The following is a 21645-nucleotide window of genomic DNA, read 5'->3' on the forward strand; positions in this document are numbered from 1 at the left end:
ACCAGATTTGGACTCAGGGAAATGAATCTACCCAACTCCAAGCCTGGCACTTTATGTACTGGAGCATTAAGCTGCCCCCAGTAATAATATAGCTTCTAAATTATATGTCTAAATGCTTACTTCAGTAAAACAGAGAAAAGGCAGATCAATGAAATGAATTTGCAGTTTTTAAAAATAGAAAAGGAACAAATTAAAAATCCCAAATTAAACTTTAAATTGGCAATTCTGAAAATTAAAGGTGAGACTGATAAATTTAAATGTAAGAAAACCATTAAACTCAGAAACCTATCAAGTGACTTTTTAAAAAAGATAACAAAATAGACAAACAATTGGTTAATATGATTAAGTATAGAAGAAAACCAAACCCTTTGAGTCAAAGAGGAAAATGAAAACAAGCTTATTTTACAAAAAGAAATTGGAACAGGCCTTAAATGAGCTTTCTCTTCTCCGAGGCAATTGGGGTTAAATGACATGCCCAAGGTCACACTAGAAAATGTTAAGTGTCCGAGGTCAGATTTGGATTCGGGTCTTCCTGACTTCCGAGCTGGTGCTCTATCTACTGTACCACCTAGCTACCCCACTTAACTGAGCTTCTTAAGAAAAGGCTCCAGAACCAGATGGATTTACAAGTGAATTCTACCAAACATTTAAAAACTAATTCCAAGATTAAATAAATTATTTAGAAAAATACCAAAACTCCTTTTGTGAAACAAATATTATGTTGCTATATAAGCTAGGAAGAGCAAAAATAGAGAAAGAGAAGTATAGACCAATTTTCTAATGAATATTGATGTAGAAATTCTAAATAAGGTACTAGCTAGGAGACTATAACAATATGTCACAAAGATAATATCTTCTGACAAAAAAGATTACCAGAGGTTGTACAGAGACATTTTAACATAGGAAAACTATATTGATGACAAAATAACAAAAAAAAAATCACATAATTGTATCAATAGATGTAGAAAAAACTTTTGACAAAATATAACCCTTTTCTATTCAAAATATTTGAAAGTATAAATATAAATGAATTTTTCATTAAAGGAATAAGTAGCATCTACCTAAAAACATCAGCAAGCATTATTTGTAATGAGGATAAGCTAAAATCCTCCCTGATAAGATCAGGATTGAAACAAGGATGCCCATTATCTTTTAAATAGTATTAAATATCTATTAAATAGTATTCAATATCATATTAAAATCCCAGCAATAGCAATAAGAGAAGAAAGAGAAAATGTACAGAATCAGAATTGGCAATGAGATAATAGAACTTTCTCTTTTTGCAGAAAGTATGATGGTATAACTGCAAAATCATAGAGATTCAACTAAAAAGTTAGTTGAAACAATTAATAATTTTAGCAAAAGAGCTGGATATAAAATTAACCTCCATGAATCAACATTTCTATATGACACCAACAAAATTCTGCAAGAAGAGATAGTAAAAGATACCCCATTTAAAATAGTTGTAGATAACATAAAATACTGGAAGTATAACTGCTAAGGTAAACCTAGGAACTACATGAACATAATCATAAAACACTTTTTATACAAATACAATCAGATTTTAATAATTAGAGAAGTGTTAATTGTTAATTGATGGGTTGAACCAAATTAATAAAAATGACAATTCTGCCTATTCCTAGTGCCATCACAATTAAATTACCAAAAAATATTTTTTATTGAGCTAGAAAAAAATAATAAGTTCATTTGGAAAAACAAAAGCTCAGCAGTATCGAAGGAATTAATGAAAAAAAAATGTAAAGGGAGAAGGTGTAGTAGTGCCAAATCTTCAACTACATTATAAGATGATAATTATCAAAACTATATATTACTGGCTAAGAAATTGAATGTTGGATAAGTAGAATAAAGTAAACATATGGTACACAGTAATCTTTTCTTTGATAAATGTGAAAATTTAAGTTTTCAGGATAAGAATTCACTGGCTAATAAAAATTGTTGGTAAAACTGGAAAACAGTCTGATAGAAGGTAGGTATAGACCAATATCTTACACCATTTACCAAAATAAGGTCGAAATGGATACATGACCTAAACATAAAGGGAGTTATCATAAGTAAATGAGGAGAACTTGGAACATATTACCTATTAGATTCATGGATAGAAGCAGATTTTATGAATAAACAAGAAATACAGAACATATAAAATGGATGACTTTGATTACATTAAGTTAAAAAGGTTTTATACAAATGAAACCAATGTAGCCAAGGTTAGAAGGAAAAGAGAAAATTGACTTAAAAAACCCTACAAACCTTTTTGTAGACAGTTTCTTGGTTAAATTCCTTATATCTCAAATATATAAACAAAATAAAAAAAAACTTTAACATATCCTTCTAGACCCTGTCTTATTCAATTCCCTCTTCCTCTTATTTCTTTAAAAATTTTGGAGTTTTATACTTTCCTAGATATAGATGTATTGTTCTCTCTTTAATCCATTCCTGGTATGAGTAGAATTTCAGAACTATCAGCTCTTCTCCCCCATCTAATTCCTTGGTCAGTTTTTGCTTTTGCACTTCATTTGTATAACATTATTACCATTTTTACCTTTTCCCACACTTTTTCCATGCTTTTGAGAATCACATCATACTCAGCTCTGCCCCAATCTTTCTTTTGAACTACCCAATTACTTATAACAATCTTGGACATGTGATTTATATATGTTTTATACTTAATTTTGCTGTATATAATATTTTTGGCTATGATACTAGTTCTTTTGATCTTTGAACTATAATATTGCAAGAACTGTGGTCTTTTATTGTAGCAGCTGATGGTCTTATGTGATTCTAATTGTGGCTCCAGCATATTCAAATTTTTGTTTGTTTGTTACTGGTTAAATTTCCCCTTTTATCTGAAGTTTTGGAAATTTAGTAATGATGTTTCCGTAGGTTTTCCTTGTAGGGTCTCTTTTAGGTAGGGACCAGTGTATTTTTAAAATAAATTATTTCATTTTTCCTTCTTGTTCTGACACTTCAGGACAATTTTCTTTAATTATTTCTTGTATGATTGTATTCAGATTCTTTTTGTGGTCATAATGTTCAGGTAGTCCAATTGTTTTTATCTTTTCTCTTCTTGATTTGTTCTCCACATCTGTAGTTTTTCTTATGATATGTCTCACATTCCTCTATTTTCTTTTTGTTTTATTATTTCTTGGTCTCTTATGACTTCCCCTTGCGCAGTTCTAATTTTCAGAGTCATTTCTTCCTTAAGAATCTGATTCTCCTTTTCTAGTTAATTTTTTTTATAATCTTCTTGCTTTTCTGGGATTGTTCTTATTTTTAAAATGTTTCCTCAGTCTCTTTCATTTAATTTTCAATATATTTTTTGAGTTTTTTTTAATGAATTCTTTTTGGGAAGAGGACTATTTGATGTTACCCTTTAGGGTAGGAGAAGCTTTTTTTTTTTTTTTTTCTTCAATATCTTTCTCTGAAGATGAATTCCAGTCTTCCCAAAGTAACTTTCTATGATTAGGTTATTTCTCCTGATCCTTTTTTGTTTTTGTTTTTAAAATAAGAGCTTGTTAGTGTATTCACTTTTTGTTTTGTATTGCTGGGTAGGGTAGAGGTGGAGGTGAGAATGATGCATCTGGTCTTAGATCTTCCTTCATTTCTTCCCCTTTGGCCTGAAATCTGAAACTAAAAACACCACCCTCTAATTAAGTGCCTGTAACCTGACAAGAGTTCCTTCTTCTGCACTTATCCATCCTGTGCTGGTTCCTTCTTGCCTAGAGTATAGTTTCAGCAATTGAGGCTGGCATTCCTTCTCAGAAGAAGTTCCCTTAATTTTCCCCAAGTCAGATACCAGCCTTTCCATACTGTCTGGGAAGTGAAAGTTCCTGTGGCTGAGTCCAACACTACTTCCCAATCCAACTAACCCTAGGGCTTCCCCCATATTGTTTCATTAAAACTAGCCTGTAGCTATTTACACTTCATAGGGGCCATTGCTGTCCTAACATCTTTCTTCATATCTTCTTTGATTGTTCCAGGAGAACCATTGTTCTGTCCCTTTTTGTTTCTAACCTATGTTCATCGTTCCAGGACCTTTTTAATGAAATCCACGATCACTCAAATATGTACTTAATAATCCAAATGAGAAAAACAGGAGGAGCTGAAAATGTCCACTATCTAGACTATGCCATGCTATTGTTAATCTGTCTAATTAATTTTTCAGTATAAACATACATCATATACATAGCTACATACATACACATACATTTGAGATTTTAGGTTCAAAATAGCCCAACTACTGGGGCAGCTAAGTGGTGCAGTGGATAGAGCACTAGCCCTGAAGTCAGGAGGACCTGAGTTCAAATTTGATGTCAGACACTTAACACTTCCTAGCTGTGTGACCCTGGGCAAGTCACTTAACCCCAATTGCCTCAGCAAAAAAAAAAAAAAAAAAAAAGCCCCAACTACTCAAAGTTGTTCTAGGTTGGCATGTCTCACTAGACCTTATGTTCCTCTGTCTTAACTTTTGAGACCAATGGATCACCTACATAGTGCCATGAATCTTTGGGAAATGGTTTTCATGGATAATTGCATAGCTTATAATAAATGGCAAATACAAACCTCTTTGATAAAATATATTTGTTCTTTAAAACAAGAATAGTAACTTATAGAGGCAAAATCCCAAGCCTATGAATTCAAGCATTTGAACCCCTGGATCTAAGCTTTTGAAGTTAATGAAGTTTATTTAATGAAAATCACCAATAAGCATCATTTGTTTTTTTCCCCTCCCAGTCTTCTTATATTTTAGAACCCTCACTCATTTCATGATTCAGTGACACTGGCTTCCTTGATATTCCTCACAAAAAACATTCTATCTTGCAGTTCTAAGCATTTTTTTATTGGGTTTTCCCCAATGGAACTCTCTTCCTCTTTATCTGTAATTGCTGGCTTCTCTAGCTTCCTTCAAGCCTCAGCTAAAACCCAAGTTTTTGCAAAAAATCTTTTTTCAATCCCTAATCACAGTGTCTTTCCTCTGAGGTTATTATTTATCGTGTGTGCGTGTGTGTGTGTGTGTGTGTGTGTGTGTATGTGTGTGAGAGAGAGAGAGCGATATAATGAATATAATTTTGTTCATACATAGTTTTCATATTGTCTCTGTTCGACTATGAAGCCCTTGAAAGGAGGAAGTTTTGTATCTTTGTGTCCTCAGAATTTAGAATAGTGCATTGTATATTATAAGTACTTGGGGAATACATTTTTACTTGAATAGAATTTATTCTTTGTTTTGGTTTGGGATTATCCTTTCACTGCTGGATGGAAATTCTAGGATGGAAGATTCCTTGTATGAAACAGATTGAAACCTTTTTTTTTTTTTTTTTTATAATAATAGCTTTTTATTTTTCAAAATACATGCAAAGATAAGTTTTCAACATTCACTCTTTTTTTTTAGTTTGCTAATATCAATTTTATTTTTAAATCTTCATACTCCATTTTCATTTTTGGTATGAGAGAAGTTACAAAATCTGTTCTTTTACTTTTTTTTTATTTAATAGCCTTTTATTTACAGGTTATATGTATGGGTAACTTTACAGCATTAACAATTGCCAAACCTCTTGTTCCAATTTTTTACCTCTTACCCCCCACCCCCTTCCCCAGATGGCAGGATGACCAGTAGATGTTAAATATATTAAAATATAAATTAGATACACAATAAGTATACATGACCAAAACGTTATTTTGCTGTACAAAAAGAATCAGACTCTGAAATATTGTACAATTAGCTTGCGAAGGAAATAAAAAATGCAGGTGGGCATAAATATAGGGATTGGGAATTCAATGTAATGGTTTTCAGTCATCACCCAGAGTTTTTTCTCTGGGCGTAGCTGGTTCAGTTCATTACCGCTCCATTGGAAATGAGTTGGTTGATCTCATTGCTGAGGATGGCCAGGTCCATCAGAACTGGTCATCATATAGTATTGTTGTTGAAGTATATAATGATCTCCTGGTCCTGCTCATTTCACTCAGCATCAGTTCGTGTAAGTCTCTCCAGGCCTTTCTGAAATCATCCTGTTGGTCATTTCTTACAGAACAATAATATTCTATAATATTCATATACCACAATTTATTTAGCCATTCTCCAACTGATGGGCATCCATTCAGTTTCCAGTTTCTAGCCACTACAAAGAGGGCTGCCACAAACATTCGTGCACATACAGGTCCCTTTCCCTTCTTTATGATCTCTTTGGGATATAAGCCCAATAGTAACTGCTTTTGGATCAAAGGGTATGCACAGTTTGATAACTTTTTGAGCATAGTTCCAAACTACTCTCCAGAATGGTTGGATTCGTTCACAACTCCACCAACAATGTATCAGTGTCCCAGTTTTCCCGCATCCCCTCCAACAATCATCATTATTTTTTCCTGTCACTTTAGCCAATCTAACAGGTGTGTAGTGGTATCTTAGAGTTGTCTTAATTTACATTTCTCTGATTAATAATGACTTGGAGCATCTTTTCATATGACTAGAAATCGTTTCAATTTCTTCATCTGAGAATTTCAACATTCACTCTTGAAAAATTTTGTGTTCCAAATTTTTCTCACCTCCCCCCTCACCAGACAGCAAGCAATCTAATATAAACATGTGCAATTTGTCTAAACATATTTCCACATTTATCATGCTATATATATAAAAAAAAAGATCAAAAAGAAAAAAAATGAAGAAAAAAAACAAGCAAACAAACAACAACAAAAAGGTGAAAATACTGTTATGATCCATAATCAGTTCCCATAACAGAGTAGAAACTTTTCTGAAACTTTGAATCATAGAGAATTGCCTAGGGCACTGAGATTGTATGATTTGTCCAGGGTCATAAGGCCCTGAACCTGTTTCTAAGGCCAGAAATCGCAGTGTATTTCTACGTATAATACTTCATAGAAACCCATTAGTACTTAGCACTTGGGCTCCTCTCTGGCTTTACCCCAAATATCTTTCTTACTTTGATCATTCAAGACTATATCCAGGAATGACATACTGTACAGACTGTGGTACAATTGCTGAACTAACCTTTTGCAAACAATTACAATGCATTTTCCAAAACATAGCAGGTCAATTTCCCTTAAAGTCCTTGTTCCTTAAACATTAGAAATATGGACATTTGAAAAACTATGAAATGGAATGATAGGCGATACTTTGGCTTGAAAAAACTTGGTGAAAAAAAGATAAGTGGTAATAGGGTTATATATTGCATCATAGTTTCAAAAAGATAAGTAGACCAAAAGAAAAATACTCTCATGGGTAGATTATATATGGGTTACCTGGAATTCTAGGGGCTGATTCATGTAGACAGGAATGAGAACTAAGCTCCAGGTGTGTGATTGGAACAACAAGAAAGAAAAGGTGAGATGGTAAGTCCCCTGCCATGTAAACAGAAGGAGTAAAAGAGTACTATTTCCCAAACATAGTTATTGGTCATTTATTTTTGTTATGCCATATAAGAAAAATAAAATCCAAAAAACCACAGAATTTTTCTCACCACTATCTAGAAAAGGTTGCCAGACCATGGCAGTTTGCATAGGCCTTAGGAATTGTTTTTGGAAATAACAATGATTAGCGAATCACAATCTTCAACATTGTTGCCCATTTTAGTCCTGGAATTGCAAGCTAAATAACTGGTTACCAGCTATCCTTTTTCTCAGCCCTCAGTGATAAATTTCAATTATGTGGCCCCGATTGGTTATTTCTCTCTCTATACAAAAGATGAAGCGAGGTCTAGATCAGAATTCAAATCTCATCTCTGATTCTTACTAGCCATGTGAAATTGGAGAAATCATTTTTCAGTCTTCAATTTCTTCATCATAAAATGATAGGTTTGTACTGATCTATAGATCTATCTAGAAGGTCTCTTCTAGTTTTACATCTATAATTTTGGAAAACCCATTCTTTCTACTATAAATTGATGTTTGCACAGTTCTAATAGTAAATGCTTGTAATTCAGTAGTTTCAGTTGTACCTGACTTTCAATGATCCATTTGGGGTTTTCATGGCAAAATAAATAAATACTTAGCTGTGGCTTATAGAGTCTAGTTCCTTAATTTGGTGTGAAATTTTTGAAATTGCTGACGAAAAGCATGCTTTGAACTGACGTAAATATGGAAAATAGTTGGCATCTACCATAGAAATCAAATTAAATATTCAGAGAAAGATTGCTCTGTTGAAGGGCAATATAGAATAATTAAACTCAGCCTGTGACAGTATTGAACCAGGGCAAAAGTATGCTCCAAAGCTCAACCCACAGCTATTGTTTTATTGCACTCCTATCATAAAATCACTTTCTAGTTTTTAAAAGATACTGATAAGGTATTTTATGACTTGAATAACGTAAGTGTATTTCTAATGAAAAATACTACTCATTGGAGTTGTCTTTAAAAACGTTTTCTCCCTGTTTCTACTTCATTATTTTCTTCTGTTTTCTCTTCCTAGTATTACTTTGTGTTTCTTTCTTCTTCCATTGTTCTTTTTTTTAAACTGTTTTTTCTTTTTATATTATTATTTTAAATATTATTTAACTTTCAGGACAATTTTAAGTTTTGTAATGTCAGCATTTTAATCTTGGCTTACCAAACTAAGTAAATGATTCATGGATTGAGTCATTGTGTAGCTTAAGCAAATTCAATCATTTTTATCTTATTATGTTTTTGGTCTCCTTTTTTCTTTGGAATGTAATTTTTTGGGAAAAATTTTTTTTTAGTACTTAGTATTCCATATCTGAATTATGTGTGTAAAGTGGGGATTAATTCATACTCTAAAAACATTCCCTAAAAATAATCTGTGGTGCTATTGTCTGCTTGACCTCTTAATCCCATTATTCTTTCTTTACAGTAGGGCAGGATGGGGTGGGTTCTTGTGGTCACCAAACAACATAACACTTAAAGAAATGGAGTCTGAAGTTGGCCTTGGTATTAACATACGCTTTCATTGGTCCCTTTCTTTGTCCTTGATATATCTTAACTCAGATTTCTACGATATTTGTCCAAGTATCTACTGGAACATCTCCACAGTTTAAACATCTAAATTGCATTTTGAATGAATACTGAAATTCTTACTGACATATAGCTTAGGTAACAAAATTGTCTTACTAACATATAGCTTAGGAGTGATCTTAAAAAATAAAAAAGCCACATATTTTGTCAAAAATTGTTAAGAGAATTTTAAATGTCCCTTTTTGTATATGGAAAACATGGAGGTATAAGTAATTGTAGATATCTATATATCTTGGCATCAGAGAGTTTCTTTTGTAAACTTCATGGGAAAAGTTATATACTTGACTTTTTTGTCAATTCCATATTTAATTTCATTAAAATAAAGAAATTATGTATAGTTAAAATTGTTTCAAAAAGTTGGACCAATAAATCATCCTGTCTAGAATTATATCTCTGCCAGTGAATGGAAATGATATATAATGAGAATACATAATAATTATTCTCTGAATTATCATTTAAAAATAGAAATATATGTTAAACATCTCAAATTAAGTTTTAAAAGTTTACTATGCCATTATGACTCTTTTAATTAACTCTACATTTATTTAAATTTTCATCTGTGACAACTCTGTAACATCTGTAAAAATTTTTCAAAGAAAAAATTGCTACCTATTGTGTATAGTAGCACTGTGCTTATTTTCATTTATAATTCAAATAAATATTTTGAGTAGTAGCTGGAATATATTTCAAATGAAATACATAATACAAAATAATACTAAAAGTGAACAGTTTCTGAAAGAGGTTTTCTTAATATAGAGACTCTTTTGTAAGAAGAATGGTTACCCAGTAAGCAATTTTAGGCCAGATATATTTTTACATCCTGTATATCATTTCCATATTCAAAGCTTCTTTGAAGTGAATGAGAATTTTGATGAGATATACATAATGATAGGAATCTAGGACATGATTAGCTAAGTGTCATTGCTTCTAAAAAAGAATATGTTAAAAAAACACTTAAAATAGAAATATCAGCATCTAATCAGACTATCATCTATGTGAAACTGCTAACCCTATTGCACTGCACTGTAGGTGTGTGGTGAAATTTTGTTGAATTGAATTTTAGATGAAGAATAGTCTTCTTTGTTTAGATTATGCCTCCTTTCTGATTTCCAGAAATATTTGAGATTTGGTTACTTCTTTTTTCCAGTTAATTATGTGATAATTTAGTTGAATGAGATTATCAGTAAGCCCCTAGAGTGTACTAGACACTATGGCAATTTGAAAAAAGATAACATCCAGAGATTAAATTCCAAGATACATCAAATTAGCAATTCTGAAATTCTACCCAAAATTCATTTTGTTTTGTTTTTACAGAACTGAACTGAAACTGACCCGAAAAACCGCATATGTGAGATACTTCAATAGCTCAGCCTTCTTCTTCTCAGGTTTCTTTGTTGTATTTCTAGCTGTGCTTCCTTATGCCTTGATCAAAGGAATTATACTGCGAAAAATATTTACAACCATCTCATTCTGCATAGTTCTTCGTATGGCAGTCACTCGGCAATTTCCCTGGGCTGTGCAAACTTGGTATGATTCTCTTGGAGCAATAAACAAAATACAGGTACTATATATTAACTACATATAATATGCAGTATTTTCTGGGCATTTCTAAACTTGCTTAGTGGGTATCTTTGACCAGGAACCTTCTTAAAATATAGACTATTACAACACAACAGTTGTACTCAGTCTGATGAATTTCCTTTTCCTACAAAAGGGCTATTGGATTGAAAGAAAGTCATAATTGATGCAGAGTAGTTTAGGATTTGCTGTTTCTTTGGGCCAGAGACTTTTTTTTTTTTTTTTGCCGATTGTTACTATTTACCCTGAATTATTGACTTTTACATAGATTGATGGCAGAATAACTAGAAAGATACAAATTACCACCTAATGCCTCTGATAGGAAAAATGTTTCTAAATTATATGGCTGGAAATGATTAAGTTTGAGCCAAAAACATTTGAGCCTTATCTGCCAAGTCAAATTCCTCACAAAGCCCAGCATAATAACATTGAAATCTTTTGAGAGAAGTTTTAAGATACACATGTAATAAGTTTTAAAATGCAGAACTGACTTTTTAGTTTCATTGGATCACATACTTAGTCAATCAATAAATGTTTATTATGCACCTACTATTTACCAGAGGGTTTATGGGGTGTTCAGGGAGGATTAGCACTTCTGGTATGATGGTTTGCTGAGCTCTTTCAGGGCCATTTATCTACCTTTGTTGTGCATACTTCATCTAACTTTCACCTATGGCTCCAAGAAGCTATATTGTGGTCAGTGGCCACACATCAATAAAGCTATCTTGGCAGATGAATTAAACCAGGTTGAGAATAACTGACATGTCTCCAATCTGTTGGTGAGTTAGGGAGATGTCTATCCCAAGCATGTGAAGACTTCCTCCAAAGGAATAGGCATATGAGAACAATTTATTTCAATGGCCATGAAGTAGGTTGATACAGATGCTATGGAATTATAACTTGATCAGACATCAAAGCTGCCAAGGTTATCCACTGTATCCCAGGCCATCACTAATTCTCCTGACTTTTGTCTTTAACATTGGGATTTGATGACTCTGAAAAAGTCTGATGAAAGGCTGATGACTTTGTACAACTCTACCTCACTGAAATCCAAGTCACTAGAAAGTCAAGATATCATCTGTGACATCATTAATCCTCTTCAAAATTGAAAGATGAATAACAACAACACCTAAGTAGCAGAAAGTTGGGCTAAGTAAAAACAGTGCTGAGTGGGTGGTAGAATTCATCTCATTTAATCTCTTCATCTTCCATACAAGGAATCTTACTCAGTCCCAGAGAAGTTAAGTGGCTCCAAAGTCACTTGTGTAGTAAGTAGCAAAGCTGAAATTCAAATCTCCATCCTTTGACTCCAAATCCAGTGTTCTTCAATTAAACCACATTGCCTTAAATTATTTATAAATGGATAAAGAGATGGCAACTTCTGTGATTTTTAGTAGGGCATTTTTGATCTTCTTTTGAATATTTAATTTATAGATTATTTTACTTTTGATATTAATCTTCAGAATATTTCTCCAATTTTCCTTATATTGGTTATTGAAGCAGAACTTAAATTTCTAGATGATAATATAAAGTTAGGGATAATAGGAATAGAGTCTGGACCTATGATTTCACTGCTACAAGGAATTCCCAAATAAGGATTTCTTTATGATAATGCATTACTAAACTATGCCTTCCCTGCAATATAAAGCCCTAAAGAAATATCTAACGGGGCAGCTAAGTGATGCTGTGGATAGAGCACTGGCCCTGGAGTCAAGAGGATCTGAATTCAAATTCAACCTCAGACACTTATTAGCTGTGTGACCCTGGGTAAATGATTTAATTTTCATTGCCTCCAAAAAAAGTATCCAGAACACAGAAAGACGAAGAGATTGCCCAGTAGTCACACAGGCAGGATTTAAGCCTGAGTTTTCCTTCAAGCTCTGTTCCTGTCTAGCATACTGTATACCATCCCATGTGATTATATAAATGATATTTAAATAAAGAAGGTCTCAGACCTTGAACTGGAATTCTTGAATGGAGGGATTCTGATGCTCATAAATACTATCTCAGTGACCTTGGATGTGTCACTTAATTGAGCATCAGTTTCATCATCTCTTAAATTAGAAAGTTGGACTAGATGGTCTCTGAGGTCCATTCCAGTTCAGGATCTATAGTTTTTTTTTTTTTTTTTTAATACAAATCAGATCACAGGGGGTCTAAGAGGTCATTTATTCATTCATTAGCAATTTTTTTTAACATATTGGAAGTCATGTCATACTTTCCAAGAGAACTAATATAGGCATGTCAGAAAAACAAATGGGAAGGTCTTTAGGATAGATGCACTCCATTTTGAATCCCTTTCCCTCACTTATGTTGCTTAACAAGGGCAATAAAAATCTTTGACCTAAGTAACTTTTTAAATATTTTTCTTTAGGACTGCAGATTGATTCTTTTTGGAAGAGTTGTATCAGTTTTTCTAGTTTAGTAAGTTTATTAGCATAGTAATTAGTGTAGTAATAATGCTAAAGATGAAATTATAATATTAACTCATAATAGCAGTATTATTAAAGATAAAATTATATTGTTAATGTTATAAGGAGAATATATTTTTTTTAAATCGGGTAGGTTTCCTTGATATTACAGCTATATTGAGCCATATTTCTAGGCAGTATAAAAAAAAAACTTCTTAAACTATGGGTCATGATCACATATGGGGTTGCATAAATGAATGTGGAGATCATGAAATTATGAATTCTCAGTAAATATTTAATCGGTACACCTATATAACCAGGATCATATAAAAATTTCTCAAGCCAAAACGGGGTCACAAAGGGGAAAAGTTTAAGAAGCCCTGGGATAGAGTTAGTTAAGAAACATTTATTAAATGTCTATTGTATACCAGGTATTGTTTTAAACAATGGAAAATACATATATAAAAAATGAAAATCAGTGCCTACCTTTAAGGATCTTACAATCTTACAAGTAATTTTACAAAAATCTTGCAATACATAAAAGGAAGCTGAAAATGGGAGTGGGGTGGTAATTTAGAAAGTGAGGGTTCCTGTAGTACATAGTAGTTGTACTGTGGTACAACTGTACCACATGGGTACAGCGTACAGATGGGTAGTTGAAGGGTGGTCTTAGGGAGTCTAGAATGCAGCCTGAGGAAGAATGAGGCACAGCTGGTCTGGGGAGCCCTTCTTAAATGGATGTTCTGAAAGGAACTATCCATTCAAGAGGAAAAGCCACAGATACTATTTCCAATGTGTGAATACCATGGACGAAGAGATTTCTGCTAAATCCTCAGTTATGAATTCTGTTTTCTTTGCAAGATGGGGATAATACAAGCATCCTCAGTGATGGAAAATTACATGTACTGTTAGACAGCAGGCTTCTGACTCAGGATGGTCTCTTGTGTTTGACCAACCCTGGCATCAGGTTCCCTGCCTCTTATTGTTCCATCCTCTGCCTCTTCATCTCTGAAAAACTGGTGAAGCAGGCAGAGCAGTGTCTTAACCTGGAGTCTATGATCATTAACATTTTTCATAACTATTTTAATATAGTTGGTTTCTTTTGTTATCTCTGTATTTATTTTATGCATTTTAAAACATTCTGAGAAAGATGTGTAAGTTTCACTAGACTGCCAATGGGGTTCATGATACAAGAAAGATTAAAAACTTCTGGCTAGAGTTTGCTTCTTAACAGTCAATCATCCTGGGATTTGGACATACCAAGGAAGAGATAATTCCTTGGTAACAACAAAAATGTATTTTACTGAAATTTTGTATATTTAAGTTTGGTTTTTGCCATAATGTAAAAATTCATCTTAGAATTGTACAATATGGATATTTAACTCTTGAGTCTCTAAATGATATTTTTATTTAAGAAGTTTGAAACTCCAATCTGCATCTGGAACTTAGATAATGATGTATTGGAAATAAGTATATCAGTGTGCTATTGCATTTTTGGTCACACAGTATCTATTTCTGCTCTTTTTATGAACAGGATTTCTTACAAAAAGAAGAATACAAAGTATTGGAATATAACTTAACAACTACAGATGTTGTGATGGAAAACATAACAGCATTCTGGGATGAGGTCAGATTTTTTAAAAAAAACACCAAATAATCCTATTTTATTTTATTTGTTCTAAATATTTTGTTCTATAGGAAGACAGTTATAATCACAAAGGAATTTTAGTGTTGACTTTAACCAATCCTCCTATTTTTTTTGGATTAAAAACCCTACAATTCAAAAAGATCAAACACATATTACATTTATTTTTAATCAGAGTGCATTGCAAATCTGAGATGTTCTTCTTTTTTTAATAGTATTTTATTTTTCCAAATAGATGTAAAGATAGTTTTAACATTAATTTTTGTAAGACTTTGTATTTCAAAATTTTCTCCCTTCCTCACCTCCCCCTTCCCCAAGACAACAAACTATCTGATATAAGTTAAATATTCTTTTACTACTCTTCTTTTAAACATTTCCATATTTGTCATGTTGTGCAAAAAAAAATTCAGATTAAAAGCAGAAAAAACTTCCCTAACAACTATTTGTATTTCTTGTTCCCTCAGATATTATTTTGTATTTCTTTTTGCTAGAGCATGTTTTTTTATCTCAGTAAATAGCAGCAGATACTTTACCTTTCACAGATTCATTTACTTATGAAACATAGTTTCTTGTCATCTAGGCCTGCTGGGCCTGGGGAGTATGAGCCAAAAAGAGAGCAGAAAAAGAAGCAAGAAAACTTCTTTTTTTTTTTAAATTTCAGTTTTTTCACTAACTCTAGGATTAGGCTGGAATTTATCCCTTGGATCATTTATGCTTCTTTTTCCCCCTCCACTGCTCATCTTTATTTATCTATTGAATATGTACAGATTGGTTTAAAAATAAGCTCAGCTTGCATCTCATTCCAAACACCACCCTAACATGGAGAAGAGATAGTTCCTTTTCCTTAGCTTCTCAGTTCCTTGGTATCTCTTATCTAAAGCCATGTAGTTAATAAGGTGCCTGAGGGAAGGTCAACAATTCTACTTCAGCTGTGTATATCTGAAGCTTCTTCTAGAAATTCAAGGGAGCCAGATGTCTGCCAGGGAATTACCAGATGTGGTCAATCTTCACTCATTTTCTGTCATGATTTGTTTCAGATTAGACTGGGTATAGTGTTATTGCTCTTCAACAGGATATTGTGGAGAGGCTAAGATATCTGGACTTTGTTTTTCCCTCTCTCCCTTCCTCCCTCCCTCCCTTCCTTCCTCCCTTCCTTTCCTTATGTTTTGAGTTTCTCAGTCCATTATATTATGTATATGATATTTTAGAATTTAATGAAACATATCTTATAATTTTCAAGTGTTTTGTAATCTAATTAAGAATTATTTTAAATTAGTAAAAATAAAACATAAGATTCTTCCCTAATGTGTGACTATGATAGTTCACCAAAGGTCCTAAGTTCTGGGAAATCACAAGTTATAAGAGGTTCTATCAACGTGAAAATGTCTAGATTTGGAAGAGACTCATGTGTATCATCATCTGAACTTCTTAAGGTGGAAATCATTGCTAGATGGCTGGTTCTGAAGTGATTTTGGGAAGGGGGTGATACTGTGAGACATAGACCATGTCTGTGAAAAGGATCTCATCTACTTTAAAGTAGCAAGTATTCTCACCAACAAAATTATACTCTTATGAAGCACTTAAGATAAAAGATAGACTAGATAATTAACTGATATACTTGTCTTTTATTTTCTGTATATTCTTTTCTAGGGATTTGGAGAATTGTTTGTAAAGGCAAAACAGACCAACAGTGATGGGAAAATTTCCAATGGTGACAATGGCCTTTTCTTCAGCAATTTTTCACTTCTTGGTACTCCTGTCCTTAAAAATATCAATTTCAAGATTGAAAAAGGAGAATTATTGGCAGTTGCAGGATCTACTGGGGCAGGAAAGGTATTCCATTTTATGTTAACTATGAACATTACTTACAAATTTGTGCTATATTTATTTACCTTTGCAACTCAAGGATTTCCTTAACATTTCCCTCTTCTCTTTCTTATGTGGTTCTAGTATATGGAGTAGTTTAACATAATTTTAATGGAACTTTTAGATAAAATTCAGATATAATTTCTCTCCTGTTGTGCTGACTAGTGAGATAATTTAAGTTCTCCTGTAGTCACAAATATAAAGAACAATAGGATTATTTTTTTATCCAGATTCAAAACATTATTAGGAAGTAGAGCATTATTTGGAATCCATAAAAAATGTGATGCTATCTTGTACCACTTTCCTTTCGGTACAATTCCTACCATAATGTTTATTGTTTTTGTTGAGTAATTTTTCTCTTGCCTGCCTTTTTTGACCCCATTAGCATCAGATACTGGAATAGTTTGTCATTTCCTTCTCTAGCTAATATTACAGATGAGGAACTAGGGCAAATAGTGTTAAGTAACTTTCCCAAGATCGACACAGCTAATAATTGTCTGAGGTCAGATTTAAATTTTGGTTTTTCTGTCTCCAAGCCTGGCATTCTATTCATTTGTGCCACCTAGGTGCCCCTTGGTGTTTGTGAATTACATAGTAGACCCTCAGGAAATATCTATTGAAGGAATGATTTGTGGAACTACCTGCATTACCCAAATTTTTTAGGCTTAATAACAGTATTGATCATCTGATATTGCTGGTGCAGGTGTGATGAAGTGAAAATGTGGCCAGTCTTGGGGGCTGGAAGTCTTTGGTTCAGATATCGCCTCTGATACTTACTACATGTGTGACCTTGGGTGAATCACTTAAACACTTACCATGAAGTGAAGGAAGTTTCCAGACTGGTAGTTCCCCACATGAATGAAATCACAGTTCTAGTTTTTTTAAAGTTGATATACCTGCATGTATGTATATATTTATGTACATACATATACATGTATATACACATGAGGGTGTGTGTATCAATGTATAAATACACATACAGGTGTATACATACACAAATATGTATGTGTATGTCTTATGTTTATACATATATTTATACACACACACATAGTGGGTATCCCAAAAGCCTTAGTGAAGCTTGTTTTACTATCTTAACATTGTGCTAAGATTCTTTGCAGCACTTTTTATACATGTATGTATGTATGTGTGTATATATGTGTGTGTGTGTGTATATATATATATATATATATACACACACACACACACTGTACATCAGCATATATATGCCACTGTATACAGATATTTTTAAGGTTTTTCAATCATGTTACATACATTAATTCAATTGCTAATATATGAAATATACTAAAAATGACACTGCTTCTATTATATAAGCAACAATTTCTCATTTTGTTACATTAAATTAAGTATCCTTACAAAGTTTTTTGCCCTTTTTTGCCCTATAATGAACTATGGGATAAAAAGGAAAAGGATAGAGAAGTTGATTTTCACAGTAAGACTCTTGCTAGAATATTATATTTAGTATTCAGAAATTGTTAGAAATTAAAAATTTTATAGATAACTTTTTAAAAAAGTTATTTAGGATGTTAGAAAGTAAGATAAGTTAATGGATCCATATTTATTAGTTTAGAGGAAAGATCACAGTGTCATTTAATACTGATCAGATTTTAATACAGTTTGACTCAACAAATACTTATTATATGTATACCATGTCCAAGACAAGGCACAGAGTACTAATTGTTGGAGATATAAAGATGAAAAATTGCATATTACCTGCCTTCCTGGAATTTACAGTCTCATTAGGGTGATTGATATGCCACATGTACAAATAAATATGATAAAAGATGGAATGTGATAAGGCAAAGGCAAAACCCCGTCCAAGCACTTTGAGTATATTTGAAGGTACAATTGCTTTCAGCTTCGAGAATAAAAAAGAAATCAATAAAGAATTTATGAAATAGTTGGCATCTGAGCTGGATCTTGAAGAAAGATTAGAGTTTCAATAAAAACAGATAAAAAGGGAAGGGAGAGAGTGCAAAGAGAAAATAAGGTTGAGGAGACACTGTTAGTGATACTGAAACTTAAGGGGAGAAAAGGAAGATAAATTGGTGGAGAACAGGCTCCACTGGAGAAGATGATAAAAGATGTAGAATTTTCACAGGGAAATCCAAGGAAAAGCATTCAATGGAGAAAACATCCAAGTTATTGAAATTTAGGTGAGAAATAAGTAAAAAATATATTTAAAATTCATGAGAAATTTCCAATAGACCTAAGAATTTCCTGATAATGAAAAATATTGAACATTAGTGTGGGTTACTAAGCATAACTACTCTATCTTTCATAAAGGGTTTTGCTTAGAAGGTAAATTCTTGTCTGACCATAATTGTTCAGATTTCATACTTTGTAAAAGTATGTATGGAAAGGCTGAATAACTTCACAATTGCTTTCAAGCTGTTTTTTTTTTTTTTTTTTTTTTTTTTTTTTTACATGTAACAGGCATTTTTATAGGATCAAATGTTTATGAGTTGTTGAACTAGGAACAATAGAGCTGCTAGTTAAAAATTAAAATTAAATAGGAAGTTAAAAGGCCCCATGGGTTTTTTCTTTTAAAAAAGGATAATTCTATATATGTAATCTTGTAATTAGTATTTTGAAGAATTTATTATCTAATACATGGGAAATAAATGTCACAAAATGTTCTCAGAGATTGAATTTGGTTGTAGTCATCATTTAGTTCATTGGGTGCCATAACTATTCCATATAATTTTTATAGTGTTCTTGCTAATTGTGTTTTTCTACACATGATGCATATTCTGTAAAGAACCCGTGAGACTTCCACCTATAAAATTTCCCTGAAGACTGTTTTTCCTCCTTTCTTTCCTCTTTGCCTGTCTGTCTGTCTATCTGTCTCTCTCTCTGCCACATGTTTTCTTGATTATTATTATTTTTTAAATTACTAGCTGTAGTCATTGTTAAGAGAAAATTTGGATGGAGGAAAATTAGAGATTGCTTCAAACCAAAGATAACACCCCAAAGTAAGTTTGCTAAATTGTTAGTGTATTTCATCTAATTTTTCTTATTTGTTAATTCTGAATTTTATTTTCAGACACTGTGTACAAAAGAATTTGCTACTAATTATTGATTATCTATGAACTATAATAACTATCATTTAAATATAGGTAATTATTTCAAACATAATGAACTGATTCTTTGAAATAATGACAATGGGAAAGTCTAGTGCCCAAGCTGGCAGGCTGTACCTGCAAATAATCCAACTAGTTTTTAGAAAAAAACCCTGTCAAAATTATGTATGAGAAAATGCAGTTTTGTTAGAGTCATAAAGTATTCAAAAGGATATTTTAGTATTTTATTGAGTAACAAAATAAGAGATGAAAAATGCTCCAAAACAGCTATTTTAGGAAACTCCTGGGTGAAGAAATTCCTTCTACCAATGCAGTTTGGTACCTTCTCTGAAATTTCTAGTCAGAGTTCCTTAGAACATTGAAAAGTTAAAGCACTTCCTGAGAAGCTAATATGTGTCAGAAGTGAGTCTTGAACTCAAGTTGGCCTGGTTCCAAGACTAGCTCACTATCTTCTATGCTATACTTTCCTCCTCTTCTTCCTATCTCTTTCCCTTTCCCTATCCTTCTCCCTGTCCTTTTTCCTCTCTTCAGCTACATTTTTGGCATTGGAACAACTTTAAATAAAATAATAGCTCATTTTTATATAGCACTTTTCTCACAATAACTATAATAACTTCCATTCATGAAATGAAGACACAGAGGTTCTGAAAGATTTAGTGATTTATATATTATTTCACGGTTAGTAAATGTCTAAGAGGAGATTCAAACTTAAGTTTCTTTACTTCAAGGTCCATTTTGCTGTTTGGAATCTCAAATCTGGAGTTTTGTCCCAAAAGTGCTTAAATATGCCTTTTCATTCATTTGATATTCTTGTTTGGTATCACTTAGATATAGCGCTGATCTGGAGATGAAGAATGAATTCTATAACTTCTCTAGGAGGATGTGTCAATAATTTTTGTAGTTATATGTCTCAGTTTAGTGCCACTCGTTTTCATTTTCAGACTTCACTTTTAATGATGATCATGGGAGAATTGGAACCTTCAGAGGGTAAAATTAAGCACAGTGGAAGGATTTCCTTTTGCTCTCAGTTTTCTTGGATCATGCCTGGTACTATTAAAGAAAACATCATTTTTGGTGTTTCTTATGATGAATACCGATATAGAAGTGTCATCAAAGCCTGCCAACTGGAAGAGGTATGTCTTTATCTGAATTTTTTAAATAGCATATCATTATGTGACAAATAATTCTCTCATTGGTAGTGGGAATTAGTTTTATTATTACTATATTTGTTAAATATGTATTTTTCTTTTTTCTACTTGAATTCTTTAAAAGACCAATTTGATTGTGAAGAAGAGCAAGGTATCTTCTGGATAGCTCACTACCAAATATTTGAAGGATGTGGATATCTCTGACCAGTAGACATTGATCATTCATTATTCATTACCTTCCTGCCCACTCTGCTTTGCCAATAAGATGAAGGCCAAGGAGGAACACTGTCAGTGGGGGTAGAGGTATATTCTTTAATGTAGGAAGAATTCACATTATTGGGAATTCTGGCAGAGAACAAGGTGGAGAAGGAGGTATCAAGGATAATATTGACTTAGGTCTCATGACAAATGATGAATGAAAATAGGCTAAGATTCTATTACAGGGCAATAAGTAGAGATGCAAAATCTTACAATAAGTAGAGATGTGAAAAGAATGGTGAGTCAGGTTTAGTAAACATAAAATAACTGCATCAGGGAAACCAACATGAACAAAATAGATCTGGGAAGAATTAGTTAAAACTGACAGAACCTAGGTTAATGAAGTTGCCAGCAGAGTGAAGGAAACCATGGAGAGGCAGTATAAAATTTCTTGTTGCCCAGGGAAGTAGAGAATGACTTTTCTTGTCTAGGGAGTTAGGAGGTGTAGTTTTAGTACCTGGAAAGACTGACACATTCCCAGGAAAATCAAGATGAATTCAAGGTCTTTATGTTATTTAATTATGTATGTATTTGACTCTTCACAGCATGTCAATGCTGTCCATGGGATTTTCTTAGAAAATAGGGGAGTGTTTTGCCATTTCCTTCTCCAGGGGATTAAAGCAGATAAAATTAATTGA

The 21645-nt window shown here is 32.8% G+C and overlaps 1 protein-coding gene across 1 annotated transcript in view; it reads left to right on the forward strand.

The window, feature by feature from the left end:
• The window catches only part of CFTR (CF transmembrane conductance regulator), a 198144-nt gene that overhangs the window by 68328 nt on the left and 108171 nt on the right, over positions 1-21645 (forward strand). Inside the window, exons 8-11 of the mRNA XM_031938868.1 lie at positions 10315-10561; positions 14524-14616; positions 16285-16467; positions 20543-20734. Coding sequence (XP_031794728.1) covers positions 10315-10561; positions 14524-14616; positions 16285-16467; positions 20543-20734 — 715 coding nt within the window. The remainder of the gene's footprint in view (positions 1-10314; positions 10562-14523; positions 14617-16284; positions 16468-20542; positions 20735-21645) is intronic.

The sequence above is a fragment of the Sarcophilus harrisii genome, chromosome 5 (assembly GCF_902635505.1).
Source record: "Sarcophilus harrisii chromosome 5, mSarHar1.11, whole genome shotgun sequence".
In the NCBI taxonomy this organism is placed as follows: Eukaryota; Metazoa; Chordata; class Mammalia; order Dasyuromorphia; family Dasyuridae; genus Sarcophilus; species Sarcophilus harrisii.